General features: G+C 44.3%; 1 protein-coding gene and 1 long non-coding RNA gene across 5 annotated transcripts in view; one reads left to right on the forward strand and one right to left on the reverse strand.

Annotated features, from left to right (window-relative positions):
- TRRAP (transformation/transcription domain associated protein) overlaps window positions 1-18,659 on the reverse strand; it is a 163,805-nt gene that overhangs the window by 51,767 nt on the left and 93,379 nt on the right. For all 4 annotated transcript variants that reach the window (XM_081839445.1, XM_081839444.1, XM_081839442.1 and 1 more), the window contains 6 exons: window positions 17,664-17,776; window positions 15,837-15,972; window positions 8,837-9,028; window positions 5,647-5,842; window positions 3,826-4,091; window positions 2,379-2,479 (listed from right to left, as the gene is read on the reverse strand). In XM_081839445.1, the coding sequence (XP_081695571.1) occupies window positions 2,379-2,479; window positions 3,826-4,091; window positions 5,647-5,842; window positions 8,837-9,028; window positions 15,837-15,972; window positions 17,664-17,776 (1,004 nt within the window). The remainder of the gene's footprint in view (window positions 1-2,378; window positions 2,480-3,825; window positions 4,092-5,646; window positions 5,843-8,836; window positions 9,029-15,836; window positions 15,973-17,663; window positions 17,777-18,659) is intronic.
- Window positions 618-8,910, forward strand: LOC309329402. The gene is made up of 3 exons (XR_014151130.1): window positions 618-876; window positions 6,389-6,509; window positions 8,802-8,910. It is a non-coding gene; the product is annotated as an uncharacterized lncRNA (long non-coding RNA).

The raw sequence follows: 18,659 nt of genomic DNA on the forward strand, positions 1-18,659 counted from the left end.
ACAGGAACCATGTTTTTGACAAGAGGATAGGTAAAGTCGGCACTTGAAAGTCCTCGATGGCAGATAAGCAGTGTAAATTATTCAGCCCGGCCGTCTTGATGGAGAAACCTTCTAAAGGCGCACTTGCGGCTGTTCAAAAGGAGCACATTGTGCTTCCTTGCTAAATTAATTACCTTTCCCCTATTTAAAATTCTCTCTAGATTTCCTTCGGAGAGAGGACAGTGATTCCTTCTGCCGTAAGTGATTGTGAAGCTAGGCGGTATACATTTCAAAAGCACATTGATTTTCCGCCTCTGAAGTGGCTACAGCAGAGTGCCAACGAACAGCTTCTCCTGCATTCTCAGCATGCGAAGTGGCGCAGTGCATCAAGCTCAATCTGGAGGGAGTCTGAAAATCTGTTTGCGCGGAACGGCTGACAGTCAAACTACTGCTGAACAGATGTAGAGGCACCCTAAACCTACCCTCTCCTTCTCCCCTGTTTGGAATAGTTTCGAAAAGCAAGAGTTGTACAACTGGTGTCGCCCATCTTGGGTCAGACTGTGAGCCACTTGTGGGCCCCGATCCACCAGCTGAAGACTGGTAGTCTATCTCTCTCTACTATATGGACCACTAAATCGTTGTCACAAGCTTTGCCAATGTTCTACAGGCTTCCATATTTTATATTGGAATTTCAGAGACGCTTTCACTTTCCCCCTCCCTCCTTCCCTCTCTTTGCCCTCCCCCCTTCATGTTGAAATGAACATAATGGACGCTAGCTGGGTCCTGCTTCTCTGGTTGCCGTGGTGACGCCAAGTGCCATTGGTTAATGGCATTGGGGAAACAACTGCCAATAGAGAGAAGCTGTGTGAAAAGCCCCATGAAGGGTCATGTCTCTGAGTGAGTTTTTATCCCTTTTCTTTGCCTTCGCTGTCTGGGGTGGGTCATTTGGTGCTAAACCTTAAGAGAAATGTGGGGTTTGTGGAGTATGGGAGTAACCCGCACTGAATTCAATGAGACTTGCTTCGAACTGAACATATATCTAGGATTACGTTGTTTGGAATGGGTTTAAAGAGGCTGACTGGTCCTGGGGTTTCCAGTGCAAAAGGATGGTCCTAAGCCCCTCTCTCAAAAGTAGCTACCTCACTTTAACTTCCAGTTGTGATCTCTTCCATCTCTATCAGATTACAGGCCTGGTGGGGGCTGCCAAAGAGAAAGGGCAGAGAATCCCCATTTACCATTTATTTTAGCATTTAGCATTTATTTTAGATCATCTCATCCCACATGAGCCTGCTTCCATAGACACTGCTACAGGTGCCACATAATACACGTTCTGCATTTGTAAGAACTCAGTCATTTAATGTGTACACTTTGGAACTCCCTGCCTATTGAGACCAAGCAGGAACCTTCACTGTACTCTTTTCAGCTCCTTGCTAAAAACACCTGCCACCTAGACCAGGGGTCTGCAACCTTTAAGACAAAAAGAGCCACTTGGACCCATTTCCGAAGGAAAAAAAACTGGGAGCCGCAAAACTCGTCATTATAAAAATAACTTTTTGGTCACTTTTTTATTATTTCTTTGTTTGTCCCCTCATAATTACTCCTCCTCATAGAAATAAACGTTAAATTAACAAGTTACCTTTTGTGTGTGTATGTGTTCTTCACTCCCCTTCAAAACAGTGACCAGCGTACATGCCCCCTTTCAATGCAGTGACCAGCGTACATGCCCCTTACAATGTAGCGGGCGGGCGGGCGGGAAGGTGACGTCGGGACGGTGCGTGACTAATGCACACACCGCCCCCATGTGACGTCACAGCCAGTACAGCGCCCACCACAGTGGGGTGTGTTGGGGCGCACAATGTGCCTCCTCCCCTCGCTAGTATCCGCCCCGGAGCCGCGGCAAAGGTGTAAAAGAGCCACATGCGGCTCCGGAGCCGCGGGTTGCAGACCCCTGACCTAGACGCTTAGAAAGTTGAGGTGATTTTATTGCTTTAGTGTTTTAACTTTTGTTATGTTTTAAAGTAGGTTTGCAAATTTTTCTTGACTTTACTGTTATCTTTTTGTACACTGCTCTGAGGGTTGTTTTTTAAAAAATGACCAAGTAGTATATAAATTTTATGAACTAAAAAAAATTATAAGAAAAATGATCCCTCACCATCAACATCCCAGCTTACTCTTAAAAAATAATTATATCACCATTGGAAAACTCAGCACACAGGTGGGCAGCTGCAGTCAATCTTTCTTCCATGCAGTGTGGGGTACAGATAATAAGCGTAATTATTCCCACCCACACCGAAGCTGTGACTTTTTCAACTGTGTCTTTTTACTTAGCCTCTGAATCACTGTGTTCTGGCATATAGATTCCCAGATGTGTGTTCAACACCTAACCCAGTCATACGTACTTGTTAATCTGAGCCAAAAACATCCCCTTCAGCGCGTAGAACTCTGCAGTCATCTCCTTGGTAAAATACTTCAGATTTGTTGATTCAATAACCTCAAGGCCCTGTTCAATAGATTTTTTACACAGCAAGAACTGTAAAATATATATCACAAGGCAAATTGAAACACATGAAGAAGAAAACGAAGTATCGAAACTTTTAAAAGGGTATTTCATGAGCTTCCAAATGGTGAAGAGTCATGCCATCCATACCTAAATGTAACCATTTTTCTTGTTCTGAATCAGGAACCCAGAGCTGGCAATAATATCCATACTAGCACTGTTGCAATTTGTGCACTGATATTTCACCCTTTCGCACTGTCAAGGGGCAGGGGGGATCAAGCAGGAAGGAAATGCAGGCATTGGATGGGCACTGGGTGGGGGAAAGGAGAAAAATCATGAAATGGCTAAGAGTAGCAGGGGGGACCTAAATGGCCAGGTGCATCTTTTCAGAAGAAGGGAGGAGTTCCTGCCTGGCAGGATGGAGGATCTGATACTGCAGGCTGTGGCTCCTTTGCAGGGGCTGTGGCTCCTTTGCAAGCAAGCAGCCCCCCACAAGACAAATTATGGGCAGCGATACAAATTGATCCGAGGCCTGATAAAGGCTGGTTGGTCCCCAGGTTGGCGTGGTGTGGGCTGATCAAGGGTGCCCAGATCAGGGCCATGGGGTGAATCCGGGAGTCTGTGTGCAGCCTTATAGTTCCTGCAGTTATCTGGGTAACCAAGTTGTTTATGGCTTTCAAAGGTAAGTTTCAAAGACAATTAAGTTAAAGAAGTGAATAAAGAGCCAGCGGAAGTCTTTGAAAACCAGCATAATGTGCATAATAAAACGGCCATGCCAATCAAATTTTCGAAGGCCGTATTCTACATCAGATGTGTTTTCAAGGGAAGCCCCGCATATAACGCGTGACAGCAATCCAATGAGAAGTGTTTGCAGCTGGCGATCCAGCCAAAACTGGTAGAAAGCAATCTGTGTCACAATGGCTAACTAGGCCTCTAGCACAGGGGTTGTCAACCTGGTCCCTACCGCCCACTAGCGGGCGTTTCAGGATTCTAGGTGGGCGGTAGGGGATTCTATGGCACAAGCTGAATTCTCCTTCCATGGAGCACTGGTGGGCGGTAAGGAAATGTTACCATCAAGAAAGATGCATTAGTGGGCAGTAGGTATAAAAAGGTTGACTACCCCTGCTCTAGCATCTCTCTCTCTCTCTCTCTCTCCTCCCCACCCCTCTCTCTCACTAACACACACTCCTGCAAGTGGCAACCTAATCTTTCAAGGGAAGCCCATCCAAAACAGAACACACACTAAACTCCTTGATCCCATTTAACACTGCTTACATAACCGGTGTCCTAACACCATCAAAATTCCACTGCGTTATGATGCCCCACAGTAACATGTGCCTTTGCTATACCTGCATGCACTCGTTTTTGCCCATGACTCCAGCCAGCTGGAGGTAGCATTTGACTTGCTGTCGGATCTTCTGGAAGCAATCCACAATTGGCACCGTTGGAATAGTGTGAATGCGACTCAAGATGTCCAGAGCCACGTTGACCAGCCCTTGCTTCCGAGCGATCTTCCCATACTGGATAATGGCAGAGGCTGAAGCGTGGACGCCCAGCATGGCGTTATTGGAGCTAGGATCGTGCTGAGTGCTGTTCTCGTATGCACTGACGATGGCTAGGGAAACCCGAGAGAGCAAAACTTTTTAAATTACGTTAAATGAATTTACACATGTTTATTTTTGATTCATCATTACGTTTGCATCCTTAAGGTGGGATCTTGCGGAGGGTTCGGCAAGATCACTGGATCGCCTCAGTCCACAAAGCCATCTCTTCAATACCTTATGGCTCACTGAGAAATCAAGCAAGCTATGGCTTGGAACAGGCATGTCCAAAGTCTGGCCCAGGGGCTTAATCCAGCCCCTGTGTCAGTTTGGACATCCCTGGAAGGACATGAATGAACCCAGGGTCCTCCAAGGCTCACATGTTCCCCCTTCCCCATAGCTGGAAATTTCTGACATGGGCTTGTTTAAAATAAAGAAGCAGCTTTGAAGCACCTCATCTCAGTCACATCATAGGAGGGTGTGGGACTTGTCAGCCTGGGAGGAGATTTGGTCGTATCTCACTAAACCTATAACACAGCATGAGTTCCACAAGCAGTTGCTTTCTCCCGGCACCAGTGACCCAATGCTTGATGTCTTGAAGTGACTCGTATCACAGCAAGAGCAGCTAATGTATTCCGTTCCTTCCGCCAGAGTCAGACATCTAAATGCTACTCAGAAAGTTAAGCTGGTCCCAAAACAGCAGCTATGTTACTGATCCTGGGCAACTTCTGAACACAAGCCCAGGTGCTGGTTTTAAGCATGTGAAACCTCATGCTGCTTGGGAACTGGGCATCTGAAAGACCTGTCTTCCCATGCAAACTTGTCAGATTATCTTAATTATTCTAGACCCTTCCTTGGGTGCTCCTAGCCACCAGCAATTAAATAGGTGAACACCAGGAAAATGACTTTTTTCAGATGTCCTGCATCAGTGGAAATGTGCCTGGCATCAAATCCATAAGCTTTCAGTCACCTGGTGACTATCGTTTTATGTACCCAGGCTTTCCTTATCTTGCCGGCCTGTGCTATGCTAGTTCCACTTGCTTTCTTTTGTCTTGTTGTTTTTATTGAGTTTTGTTGTTGCCTGTATTGTACTATGCGACTTGATCTATTGGTAAGCTGCTCAGAAAATATTTTTATTAAAAAGCTGGATAAAAATAAATATGAACTCACTCACCCACCTACCCACCCAGTCTTGGCTCTGAATGCTTCAGTGCCCAGATTGATGCACATTGTCAAATATACATGATTGTGCCTCATCAACAGAGTGGAAAAACATTCCATACACCTAAGCCCCAGCCTTATAAAGACCCTGAAGTTTAAATCAACTAGCATCAACTGTTTTGGTACCTGGGAATTTTCTCCCCAGACCTGCTTATGAAAATGGAAATTTAAAATCACCCTTAATTTTTTGCATTTTATTTCTGTCCCAGGAACAGGTCTCAGATACAACAGTTTTAGGAAATAGTTTTCTAAAAGGCCGGAATAACAAAATCACCTTGCCAACCAAGAATTAGATCACAATTCCTTATGCGTTTTTGAAAGCCAAAAAATCATACCTTTTATGCGAGGGGTGGAAAGGGGAGGGTATCTTCCCCGAAATAGGATATAATGGGACTGGGGTGTTTTTACCTTGGTAATGATGTTGCCTCCACATGAAAATGCTGCTCCAGTGGGACAAGTCGTCTGACACAATTGGCAACCTGTTCCTCCAAGTTTTCACAACAGTCTTCATGTCATGCAGGCTGTTATTCCTCCCAAGATTGGCCGGCTGTAACCCTGCATTTATTTGAGCTGCTTCCTGAAGTTCAATTATTTGCTGTGCTGCCTAGGAGGATGAAGGTTGTAAAAGTTATAGCACATGTGTCATTGGTTCCTCATCAGGGAGGGGGGGGAAGGGGGGGACTGTCTTAACCACATGCAGCACCAACAGCTGAGTGATTTGTTTTGCCCATTGAAGACCATTCACACATTACAATGAAGAACGCTGAAGTCAACGTCACAATATAGTTGGCTGGTTTCTTTTAATGCTGTTGATCAGATTATCAAGGTTCATTATCCACCCTCTTCTAAGGAAACAAACAGGGCCATGAATAATCATTAATGCAAAACAACACACATTCCCTGGGACAGAAAAGCTGCTTTAAAATCATGGCAGGGGTCTTGCTAAACCAACACCAACACCAAACCCAAACAGCTGTTGTCTCCAACGGCATATAACATGCTGTTTTTGAAGTGCCACTCACTGGCCATATGGCATTATACAGACGGTGACATGTCTCTGAATTGCTTTGGAGAAGAGTAAAATGGTGGGTCTATGAAAGTTTTGTTCATAGCTAAGAAAAAGATGATAAAATGATTTTATTTTCTCTAGGAAATAGGACTGTAAAGGCCAGGAAGCTAAACTGACCATCACAGGGACTCAGAACCGGGTTCCTGGCTTCTAGACTGAACACTGTTCCTCTCTACTCTGGGACAACTCAGCTTACAAATGGGTGAGAGCTTATAGATGCACTAGATGCAACAGCATGTGTAAAATAGCACAGCCTAAGATACAGGTAGCGGACGTGGTGCCCTCCAGCTGCCTTAGATCAATGTTTCTGTGGTGGTAGCAAGCATCTGATACATTTTTTAAAAAAAATTTCAGTCTGCCACTGTAAACTTTAATTTGTTTTAGGGGGTTATTTGAGGGGTGGGTGGGTGTGAAATCATGCAAATCCAAGAGGACCCTTTTTAATTCTATTGGATATAACTTATGCAGACGCCTTGGAAAAGAGGATGGAGAGGAGTGCATAAACCTTTTCTGTGTGACTGGGGAGGGGAAAGAGAACCAGCCCGTTATGATGGTGCCCATAGCACACTCTCAAGTTTTCAAATGTACCTATGGATCCAAAAGGGTTGGCGACCCTTGGTCGCCCCACTCTGGCTAACTTCAAACAGCCCTTCCTTCAAACACATTCTGAAATCCAGTATGTACTCACCTTATGCAGGACAAATGCAATGCAGCAGCACTTTGACAGCCGCCAAAAAGCGGCACAGAGTTAGTTAAGCTCTGGGCAGGCCTATAAACTTTACTGGAATTCAAATCCTTTGTAGAGATGTAACCATTCACAAAGCAGCTTCTTGAGAGATGAACACTTGTCTTAGCTATTAATCAACTAAGATAACTGCCTCCCACCCCCCCAAAAAAAATCTGTCTACACGTACACACAAATCTCTGGGAACAAAATAAATTAAGGAGAGAAACACCACCAGCACCTGCAAACATATAGGCATACACGCACACACAATCACCAGAATTTCAGCTCTCACAATAGCTTAACCTTCATCCTCCTCCCATTCATCATGCAAATTTAATTTTCTAGCAGGTATTTAATCACTCACTATCTGATGCAGGAAAAAGTAATTACTGCTGAGTAGCTTCATTGCCATGCTGGCAACTTTGTCATTCACTGCCTATTTTAGCAATTTGACAATGAGAATGTATACGAAGGTTTTCGACACGCCACACAATGCGCATGGAAGTGTTGAGAATGTATTTATCACTATTAATTCTTACAACCGTGCACGTGTGGCAAACTGAAATGGTAGCTCCTACTTACTGAAAGAGGTCAATGCAGCACTTTGCCTATTATTCATCTTAACTCTTTCAGACATGCTCTCATCTTAAGGCTGAAGTTTGTTATCAAGTCATTAAAACAAAAAGGCAGAAAATGCCACAAAAGGGATGCAAGGATGCATAGACAACCTCCAGTATTATCCCAGTCTGTATCTCTATTTGAACTATTTATATACCGTATTTTTCGCCCCATAGGACGCACCACCCCATTAGACGCACCTATTTTTTTATTTTTTTGGGGGGGGGGAATAAAAAAAATTATTTCCCCCCCCCCAGGCATGGGGCTGGCGCGGGGGAAGCCTGAGCTTCCCCCGACCCCAGCCCCCAGAACAGCCTGCCATCTGCAAGCCTAGGGAGCCGCGCCGATCTCCCCAGGCTTGCGGAGAGCTGTGCGAAGCCCAGGAGCGCTCTTCAGTGCGCCCAGGCTTCCGAATGCAGGCAGCTCTGCGCAACCTTTGGGAGCCCGGTGCGGCTTCACGCTGGGCTCCCGAAGGTCGCGCAGGGCTTCGTGAAGCCTGGAGAGCGAGAGGGGTTGGTGCGCACCGACCCCTTTCGCTTTCCAGGCTTCAGCGAAAGCCTGTATTCGCCTCATAGGACGCACATACATTTCCCCTTCATTTTTGAAGGGGAAAAGGTGCGTCCTATAGGGCGAAAAATACGGTAGATAGATATTGTATTGCATTTGTGAGGTTATTTGAAATGGTTTTATGTATGGAACTGTTTCAAAACTTTGCTACTTTTATGATTGCAATTGTTTAATAATTGTATATTTTATTGCTGCAACCCACCCTGGGGCCTTACAGTAAAGGACAGGTAACAGATCTAATAAACAAATAGAATAACATGTCCTGCAATATTTTTTGTTCGCTGAGTGCCATGGGGGTAAAAACAGGCATGGCATATCAAGATGAGTCTTTGCATGGTTCCTTACAGGAAACCTAGGAACAAAATTCCGTACAGAGCCTGCATGTTGATTTTAAAGACCAGGTTTTTCAGAAACACCTTTTGCAGCAACGACAAGAAAGTTCTCTGTGCTTAGGAGGGTCCTAGATTTATTTATTAGATTTATATACTTCATAGGTTCTCAGGGCCGTTTGCAGAATAAAATACAGGATAAAAACAAGCCTATAATTAAAAATAAATTAGCAAAACAATACCCCCCACAAAGGAGGGTCTGACAACTCGCAGCAATCTCTGGCTCACCTGAAGAAGGGGCGTGTGAACGTGTGAAACCACCTGAGGAAGTCTTCGCCATTCCCGGATAGCCAGGCCACTGGCCATTTCAACCAGACGCTCTATGTAGTTGAGCTGTTGTTCCTCGGGATGGCAGATTGCCAGGTATCCACGGTACATGTTGACTTTCCATGCCATCTCTTTGGGGCAACTCAACTCCACCTTGGGGCAAAACGAGACATTACAATGCTTTTTGTAGGCGAAAACACTGCAAAAGAAAAAAAGAGCAGCTGGGTTTTCAGACACAACGCAAAACCGTGCTTTCTACTAACCGTGGTGAAAAACTCACACCACGGTTTGCAAAATTGCTTGCCCACTTTCGTTTTCCATCTGCCCAGGATTCAAGTTCCTAAATTCACACCTGTCTCCATGATGCTGCCCTTGTGCTGAAGGGGTCCAAACTGTTGCTTGACAATAGTTTGCAAGATTCATAACAGTTAACCACATTTAGAAAACTGTTTTCAGCTTATGGTTTCATGTCCTGACCCGGTGAGCTCCAAACAAACCAAGGTCTGTTGGCAGACACACATGCATTAAAACAAAATGTGTCTTAGCTTAAAAAATTGGTGGACATTGAAATAAGGGAGGGAAACCTGTGGCCCTCCATACTACATTGCTCCCATCATGCCAGATGATTTACCATGTTGGTGGGAGTAGGTGGGAGTTTCTTATTTTATATTCTTTACTGAAATATAAAAAATACATAATTACAAGTGCACAGAGTAAGATAAGATGCAAAGAAGAAGAAATAGCACTGATACAGAAAACAAAACCGAACAAAAACACTTGTAGACATTACAAAAAGTTGTTACTGCGTAACCTAATACGGCATTTATAAAAATGAATTCCAAGTATCGTTAAATTTGTCCATGACCTGCATAATGGAGTCCAGTACGTTCTAAATATTGTATTTGCTTGTATGAGTCTCAATTTGAGGTCCAGAGACACACTTGTTATAGAACTTAACACAGTTTTCCATTGTTTGGTCAAGTTCAATATCTCCAGTTCTTTGTACTGAGTTCATATAGGTGGCTCAAAATTGTCGCATTACGCAACACCAGTGCCATTTACCTCCAGTGGAAAGTGGACAGTAAGCATAAATGTAGAAGCAGCATGGAGGCAATTAGGCCTCAACATCCTTGTATTTATGAAAAACATGTTTTCTGGCTTTAAAAAAAAAAGAAATCCAGAGCAGCTCAATTTACAGCTTCACTTATTTTCTCTTTAGTTCATTAGTATAGGCCTCATTACTGAAAATCTCTCTTTCAATCCAAGCTCCAGCTATGGCATGTCCGCAGTTGCTGGTGGCTGTCACGTCGATTCAGCCTGCAAGCCTTCACAACGCGAAGCTGTCAGACATGATCAATTCACTTGGCTGCAATTCAAGGCTTCAATTCTACCCTGCAATCTATTCAGTACTGCACAGCTGCAGGGGGAGGGGGGACGTGGAAACAGCACCAAAATATGATGATGTTCATTATTATGAAATGATTCCATAATTATTGAAGGGATTGGGCTTCCATGAACGGGATTGTGGTTCTGTTAAAACTTTAAACCAACAGGGATTTGAAAGTGAATACCCAACAGCTGAGTAAAATAGAGTTTTCAGGAGAGAGGATTGCAGCAGGTATCTGTCCTCAGAGCGCCAGATCTCCTTTCTTAATAATGTAGAAAACTTTACGTTTCCTATGGCTGCACTCAGGTTGTGGACACCCCTTCAAAGATAAAAGGACTCCTTCATCCTGGAAGCAATCTTTATCAAGACATGTTTATTTCAACTCCCTATTTCACAGCTGAGTGAAATAATACGTAGCCCGTTTCATTCCTATGCTAAATTCCTCAATATTATGTGTGTCTGTGTCTGTGTCTGTGTATATTTCCCAAATTGTCCTTCAGGGCCTTAACCAATGCTAAAAGTACAGAGTATTCTGGACCTTTACCTCAAACATAATCCACAGTTATGAAACAATATATAGCAGCATTTGGACACTGAGAGGAAAGCTTCTTGCTAATATTTCACAGGAAGCAACACGGCGTTCATGGACATAAGGATGCCCCACAGAGTCATATTTCCCACTAGCATCCACCCTAGTACTGATGTCTCCAGATAATCCAAATCTCAAATTCCATGAAAATGTTGCCATTGATTTGAACAGAACGGATTCACTCTACACAGCCCTTGAATTTGTTTATTTACTGCATTTCCATCTCGGGGTAAACTCTAGCCTTTGCCTGCTCCCACACATGTCAAGAAGCATAAACTGCCAGCAGTGGCAGCATGTGGCAGGCTGGGAGGATGATGAGCTATAGTGCTGAGGTCATGTTGCAACTCCAGCACCCACCACTCCAAGATACAATGCAACTACGCCATTTTGAACTCACAGCTGTCCATGGAGGCACAGGTCAATTCTGTGTCCAGGGCAGTGGTCTACCAGATCCATCTGGTACACAGGCTGAGACCCTACGTGCTTGCGCACTGTCTTGCCAGAGTGGTGCATGCTCTGGTTATCTCCCGCTTGGACTACTGCAATGCGCTCTACATGGGGCTACCTTCGAAGGTGACCTGGAAACTGCAACTAATCCAGAATGCAGAAGCTAAACTGGTGACTGGGAGTGGCTGCTGACACCGGTCCTGAAAGACCTACATTGGCTTCCAGTACATTTCTGAGCACAATTCAAAGTGTTAGTGCTGACCTTTAAAGCCCTAAACAGCCTCGGCCCAGTATACCTGAAGGAGCGTCTCCACTCCCATCGTTCAGCCCAGACATTTAAGTCCAGTGCCGAGGGCCTTCTGGCAGTTTCCTCACTGTGAGAAGTGGGTTACAAGGAACCAGGCAGAGGGCCTTCTTGGTAGTGGTGCCTGCCCTGTGGAATGCCCTCCCATCAGATATCAAGGAAATAAACAACTATCTGACTTTTAGAAGATATCTGAAAGCAGCTCTGTTTAGGGAAGTTTTTAATGTTTGATCTTTTATCGTGTTTTTATTGTTCCGTTGGGAGCTGCCCAGAGTGGCTGGGGAAGCCCAGCCAGATGGGCGGGGTATAAATAAAAAAATATGATGGTGATGATGACGATGATGTGGTTGGGATGCTCAAAGGGTACAATGCTGCAGAATACAGCTGGTCTACAGTTCACACTCAGATTAGATTTTGACTGGTCTCTCGCTACATTTGCAAGCTCCAGTCCAGGAGTGCTCACACACAGCTCATCTCTTTCCTCATGCTGTAACCACTAACCTTCCTAGTTACACACACCCCGTAGCTTTGCATTAAAACCCAGCAAAGAACTGAAAGCTTATGCAAACACAAAAGGGTGGGGGAGAGTACAGCTGAGTTCAGCACACCAGATTAAGGCAGAACACAGAATTCTGAGCAAGGAGCCGTCGTTTGACTTAAATATGAACTTCCCTGGGATTCATGTTGGGATTCTTGGGAAAGCTTCAATCAGAGACAAGTTACTATGTGGATGATACTGATACTTGAGTAAGCTTTACTGAGCCTTTTTTTTATTTCTTTAAAGAAATAAATCGCATCAAGGTAGAAAAGTTCTTAAATATCCCCCCATGCCTGAATTATGGATTTACCAGTGAGACAAGAAGGAGCTATATATTGAAACCAGTCCTCCCTTCTTCGCAGCCACTTAGCTTTATAAATGTTTAATACAGCATGAATTTCACTCAACCCGAACACACACTCAAGATATTTTAGACATGAAAAACAGAGCGCCCTGAAGCAATCTACTAGATTTTGAATGCTCTACAGCAGCCCCGGTTTTATGAAGGGCTAACTCATCAGGTACACACACACACACGGTTCTAGCTCATATATTCTCAAGTGGTTCCTACGAAAGGACAAGGATGATCAGAATACAAATCCACATTGCTCAGTAGAGATGGCAAAGGAGACGGGATGTAACTACATGGTGTGTCATAAAGGGCAGAGCTCACCTATTTGAAAACTGTTGTTTTTCAGCTACTACATTAGAACAACTACATCCTCCAACTCTCTTTACTCCAATAGAGGAGACAAAATTGCAGCTCAAAATACGTTTAGGCATTTAACCTACTCTGCACCTTGACTTATTAAGAAGAAATCCCAAGGCTGCGATATAATTCAGGTGTAAAATCAAGTCATGCTCTGCTCTGATGCCTAAACCAAGGCAATCTGATGAACCATGGTTTAGCATCTAGGGACTTTCAGGGAAGGAAGAGGCAGAGGGAAATCATACAAACTATAATTCGCCTGTGCATCAGGAACATAAACCATGCTTTGGAGTCTGAAGTATGATTAGCATGAACCATGGCTTACGTATTATGTCTGTACCAGCCTGTTCATCATCACGGTTTGCCTGATTTGGACATCCCAACAAACTATATTTATTGCAAAACAGAAAACGAGGAAGGTAGCACACAAGCTCAAGGCACAATGCCAATGAACAAGACATGGTTTCACCATAACATTTGAATTGGGGCCAGTGAAATACATGCTCAACTAAGAGTCAAGCACAGTATTGGAACCATTCCTTCTAATGGTAGTTTTTCTCACATGTCTTCTGTTGCATCCATATTATGCTTATTTTTACCCCTCTGAATTAAAATGAAAAATAAACTCATTAACAGAAAAAAATGTTAAGCCGTGATTTTAAACTAAGAAAAACAGGTGCATCACCTGTACTATTTTAACATGCCCGGCTGCAATATTAATTGCTGGAGGCCCAGGCTGCAGTTATTTTGACTAAGAACTTTGAACGATGAGCAGTCTGAGCCATTCCACTTCTGCCATTTGCTAACTAAAGCCTCAAAACATGTTTTATTGATTTCTTGTCCTTTCGGTTGCTGAGCTATGCCGTGCAAGTTCTGCAAGGCAGTGCCATTAAGGACTAACACAGGGCATCTTGCCTTTGAATAAAGCAGTGGATGATCTATCACTAACACATTTTTTATTTGAAATTATGCCACCCGAACTGAAATACATCTCAATTAGCCATCAGGAGTGTTTTATGCCTTCATTCCCAATGCTGGCTTTAAGAAAGTAAACAGAGAGACTCAGGAGGAGGAAGAAGTACATCAGACCATGCTGCACTTAGCTTAATGCACAAATTCTGGAGCCAAAATGAAGCAAACGAAAGCTCAGAACTATTGAAAGAACCATGCCCTGTCATGAAAGAGACGACGACTCTGCTCTCTTCTCAGTATTACTTACATGTGGATATTTTGGCAGCTATTCCTACAGGACACTGGCTGACAAATCACATGCTCCGTCCCACCACTGTCACCTTCCTGAAACATGCATTTCTCCATTGTGCCTAAGTTATCAGGCACATCAACAGTGACTTTAGAGCTAACCAGGGTACCAAGTGAACTAGCACCAGCCCAAGACATTTTGCTACCTTTTGCCAAGGGCAATATTGATGTACAGAAGCCTCAACCGGACCTGTAACCTGGTATCTGAAATCACAATGCGAGACTATTTCAGATTATTGCATAAGCAGGAACCCTGGTTAAATCAATTAACATAAATGCAAATGTAGCTACTTAGTAGGGGAATTGGTGTTCCTGAAGGGGGTGGGGAAGTGATCTCAAAGCCCACTCTAAACTGCTCAACCACAGGTAAATGATAATAAAAAAAACCCTTTACATCATAACAAGCTCATAACCTGTAGTTTTCTATTTAGGTTTGACATCAGAGATGGGGAACCCGTGGCCAACTCCCATTATCCCTGGTGACGTTGGCTGAGGCTAAGGGAGCTGCAGTCCAACACCATCTTGAAGACCACAGGTTCGCCATCCCTGTTTTAACAGAAAACGAAGAGCAGCACAATCATCCCAGGAAGGGAAGAAATTGTCCTCACTGGTTTGCTGTGACTAAGAGCATAAACAGAGAAGAGAATGGATTTGCCGGAGGTCGCCTGCTGTGAGGTGGCTCAAACACAAAAGTAAGGCAAAGAGCCATCCCAAACTAAATAGGCTGCCCATAACTCTTAGCAGAGACATCACCTTGCCAGCAAAGGTCCGTATAGTTAAAGCTATGGTTTTCCCAGTAGTGATGTATGGAAGTGAGAGCTGGACCATAAAGAAGTCTGATCGCCGAAGGATTGGTGCTTTTGAATTATGGTGCTGGAGGAGACTCTTGAGAGTCCCATGGACTGCAAGAAGATCAAACCTCTCCATTCTTAAGGAAATCAGCCCTGAGTGCTCCCTGGAAGGACAGATCCTGAAGCTGAGACTCCAATACTTTGGCCACCTCATGAGAAGAGAAGACTCCCTGGAGAAGACCCTGATGCTGGGAAAGATGGAGGGCACAAGGAGAAGGGGACGACAGAGGATGAGATGGCTGAACAGTGTTCTCGAAGCTACCAGCATGAGTTTGACCAAACGGCGGGAGGCAATGGAAGACAGGAGTGCCTGGCGTGCTCTGGTCCATGGGGTCACGAAGAGTTGGACACGAATCAACGACTAAACAACAAAAACTCTTAGCAGTATTCACTTTTAGCTCCAGTGTACTTGGAATGGAGCTGGGAGGTAGCAAGATTGCGAAGGCAGGAATGCATCTAGCGCCTCAAAAGGTATTTGTCTTCAATGCAGGCAGGGAAAGTAGCCTGACTCTCTTCATCTTGTCCTACTGACAGATGTTTCTTGAGAACCGGGGGACTGCAGTGTGCATACCTGCGCACTTCACTTGCCTCCCTTTTCCTCTCGTCTGCTAAAAAAGCTCCCCAGACACAGGGCAAGAATGATTGGAAGCAGAAGCCAGTTGTCCGTGTTACATTTGCAGATGCTCAATCAGCATCTTCTTCCCTTGAAGAAATAATTAGGACAAAAATCTGGGAAACCTGCACGCAGAGCACGAGCTTCGCTGGCTGCTCACTCCATCACAAGAAAGCGCACCGCCACCACGCCTTCCAACAGTTGCACTTTGTACAATCATGGATTAAACCGGATCCTTTGGGACAAAGGGGAAGGAAACCCACCTGCACCAGCGCCTCCTTCATGGCGGTCCAGTTGGAGATGCGCCACGCACATTCCAGGACTAGGTAGGGGTTTATATGACCCTTCGATTGGCCGTACTCTGTCAGAGCTTCCCACTGGTTCAACTCTTTGGAGCACCTTGAAAAAGGAACACAAGGTTGAGCTCACTGGTTAAGAGTACCTTTGCCCATTTCAAATAGTTACTAGAGGGAGTTTATTTTATGAACTTATTTGTGACACTTAAAATGCTGCCCAACCAAACAAACTCCCCTGGGCGGCTTACAATAAATATATAAAACACAACCAAAATGCAAAGTCAAGCATACAACCGTTACAAAGGAAGAACGCCCCTCCAAATTTATTAATACTAGGGGTATGCATCAGCTCTGTGAGCACCCCAAACAATGAGGCAAATCAGGGTGATTTGAAGCAGATTTTCACATTCCTGAGTCAGACGGTGCCATTAGCAAGACTTGCTTAAGTGGATCAGGGAGTCTCCTACCTCCTGAGTAGCACTGGTGCCTTAAGTTTCTTCAAAAAGGCAAATGCAACCCCAAAATTAAATCCAAGCTGACTGGAAATGCTCGTCACTTGGTAGATAGTGCTGGGGAGGAGAGAGTGGTTGTGGTTCACACTGCCTGCCACCAGTTACATGGGGAAATGTAGTGATGAGGTCCTAGAAGCAAAATTCAGGCTTCTGAAAGCCACGCTTTCCAAGGGAGCTTTCTCTGCATCGCTACTGATTCCACGTGCTAGGCCAGCTAGTCTCAACACATGGATATGATGGTGTTGTTGGTCCAAATTCCTAAAGTTTTTTAAAAAGCTGGTACAGTGGTACCTCTAGTTACGAACTTAATTCGTTCCAGAGGTCCATTCTTAACCTGAAACTATTCTTAACTACAGGCATGCTTTCGTTAATGGGGCCTCTTGCTGCCGCTGTGCCGCCGGCACACAATTTTCATTCTCATCCTGGGGCAAAGTTCTCAACTCGAGGTAACTCTTCCAGGTTAGCGGAGTTTGTAACCTGAAGCGTTTGTAGCCTGAGGTGTTTGTAACTCAAGGTACCACTGTACCGTATTTTTCAGTGTATAAGATGCCCCCATGTATAAGACACCCCCAATTTTGGGGGACTAAATTTAAAGAAAATGAGGGGAGATGGCCCAAAGTTTCTGAGCTTTTTAAAGGGGGAATTGAACACGCGCAATTACCCCAGCAGGACCGTTGTTGGCGGCTGGCAAAGTGGGCAGCCACTCCCCCCATGTCACTGTGGGCAGGAAGCTCCCTAGAGTGTGGGCCGCCAACCAGCTCCCCTCACACGCCACTATCCGTGTATACGAAGACCCGTTTTTTGACATGATTTTTGAGTCAAAAAACCTCACCTAATACATGGAAAAATACGGTAGTTGTACCCAGATGTTCCTGGCTGAACCATACATGCACATCTGAGCACACACAAAACAGGCAAGTTTTCCTGTTTTTTGGCCAAATTTTTAAGCTTCCAAATTTTTGTTTAGTTTTTATTGCCAAAATATTTACTAAAATCCATGGTTAAAAAGAGGTTTTAACCATGGCAAATTAAAGTTGTTTCTTTAAAAAAGCAAGGTGTTTTTTTCCCTGTATAGCAGTTTTGATCTGGAATAAGTGTGATGAGATTTGTTCAAAAATATAGCAAATGGTGCCACTGATGGGCTTGAGGCATCAGTTAAACAACAGGAGATTCAACTAAATTTGCCCATTCCTCAATATCTTCTGGATTTTATGTTCAGCCTCACATCAAATCTTTTAAGATACATCAAAACCGAGCAGTAGAACAAATTCAATTAACATACCGAATCCAGTGGTCCTCCCAGAGCTGATACTCTGGGAAAATGGCTGGGGAAGCATTGCTTCTTTCATGTTCTTTCTTCGCTTTCTCCATTGCTTTCTCATAGGTTTCCTGTGCCTAGAAGAAATTGACGAAGCTTATTTTCTCACGGGATCCTACAGGAGGCGGCACACTCACAAACAGATGCCGCATCACTATTTCCTGATCTGAAAAGCCAGAATGAAGGCTGTGCAACAGACTGTAGCCAATAAGATCCACAGTTGCATTCAGTAAAGCTTCTCTTTCCTCAAGCAGAGGACTGGTGCCACTGATGTGCATGAATGGCCCTCGCTCCTGGATATGGTAGGGGGGAAATGTGCACATCACCCATCTGCATTACTTGCAAGTACCTTCACTGTACTACTGTTTTAGATGCCTGTTGAAAACCCCTCTATTTCATCAGGCTATCCAAGCACGTGATTTGGTGACATCTCTTTCTGAATTTGTTTTAATTGCGCTCCCCACCCCCGGCGCTTAAAATATATTTGCATTTTATTTTTAACGGCATTAGGTAAAGGTAAAGGGACCCCTGACCATTAGGTCCAGTCGTGGCTTTTGAACTGCTAGGTTGGCAGGAGCTGGGACCAAGCAACGGGAGCTCATGCCGTCACGGGGATTCGAACTGCCGACCTTCTGATCGGCAAGCCCTAGGCTCTGTGGTTTAACCCACAGCGCCACCTGCATCCCTTTTAATGGCATTGCTTGATCACAAATGTGTTTGAGAAGAAGGGTGGGGCATCAATGTAATCAATTATTTTTTATTATTATTATTATTATTATTATTATTATTATTATTATTATTATTATTATTATTTGCTTGTCACAACCAGGACAATCATGTCTCTCATACTACATTTAGCTGTGCATTTTTGTGCCTTGGGGACTCCACTCGGGATTTGTGTAAGGTTTTCCCCTTAGCCTTTTCTTCTCCCGAAGATGTCCCACAAGGCAGAGGTCGTTT

This window comes from Podarcis erhardii (genome assembly GCF_964252035.2).
Source record: "Podarcis erhardii genome assembly, chromosome: 14".
In the NCBI taxonomy this organism is placed as follows: Eukaryota; Metazoa; Chordata; class Lepidosauria; order Squamata; family Lacertidae; genus Podarcis; species Podarcis erhardii.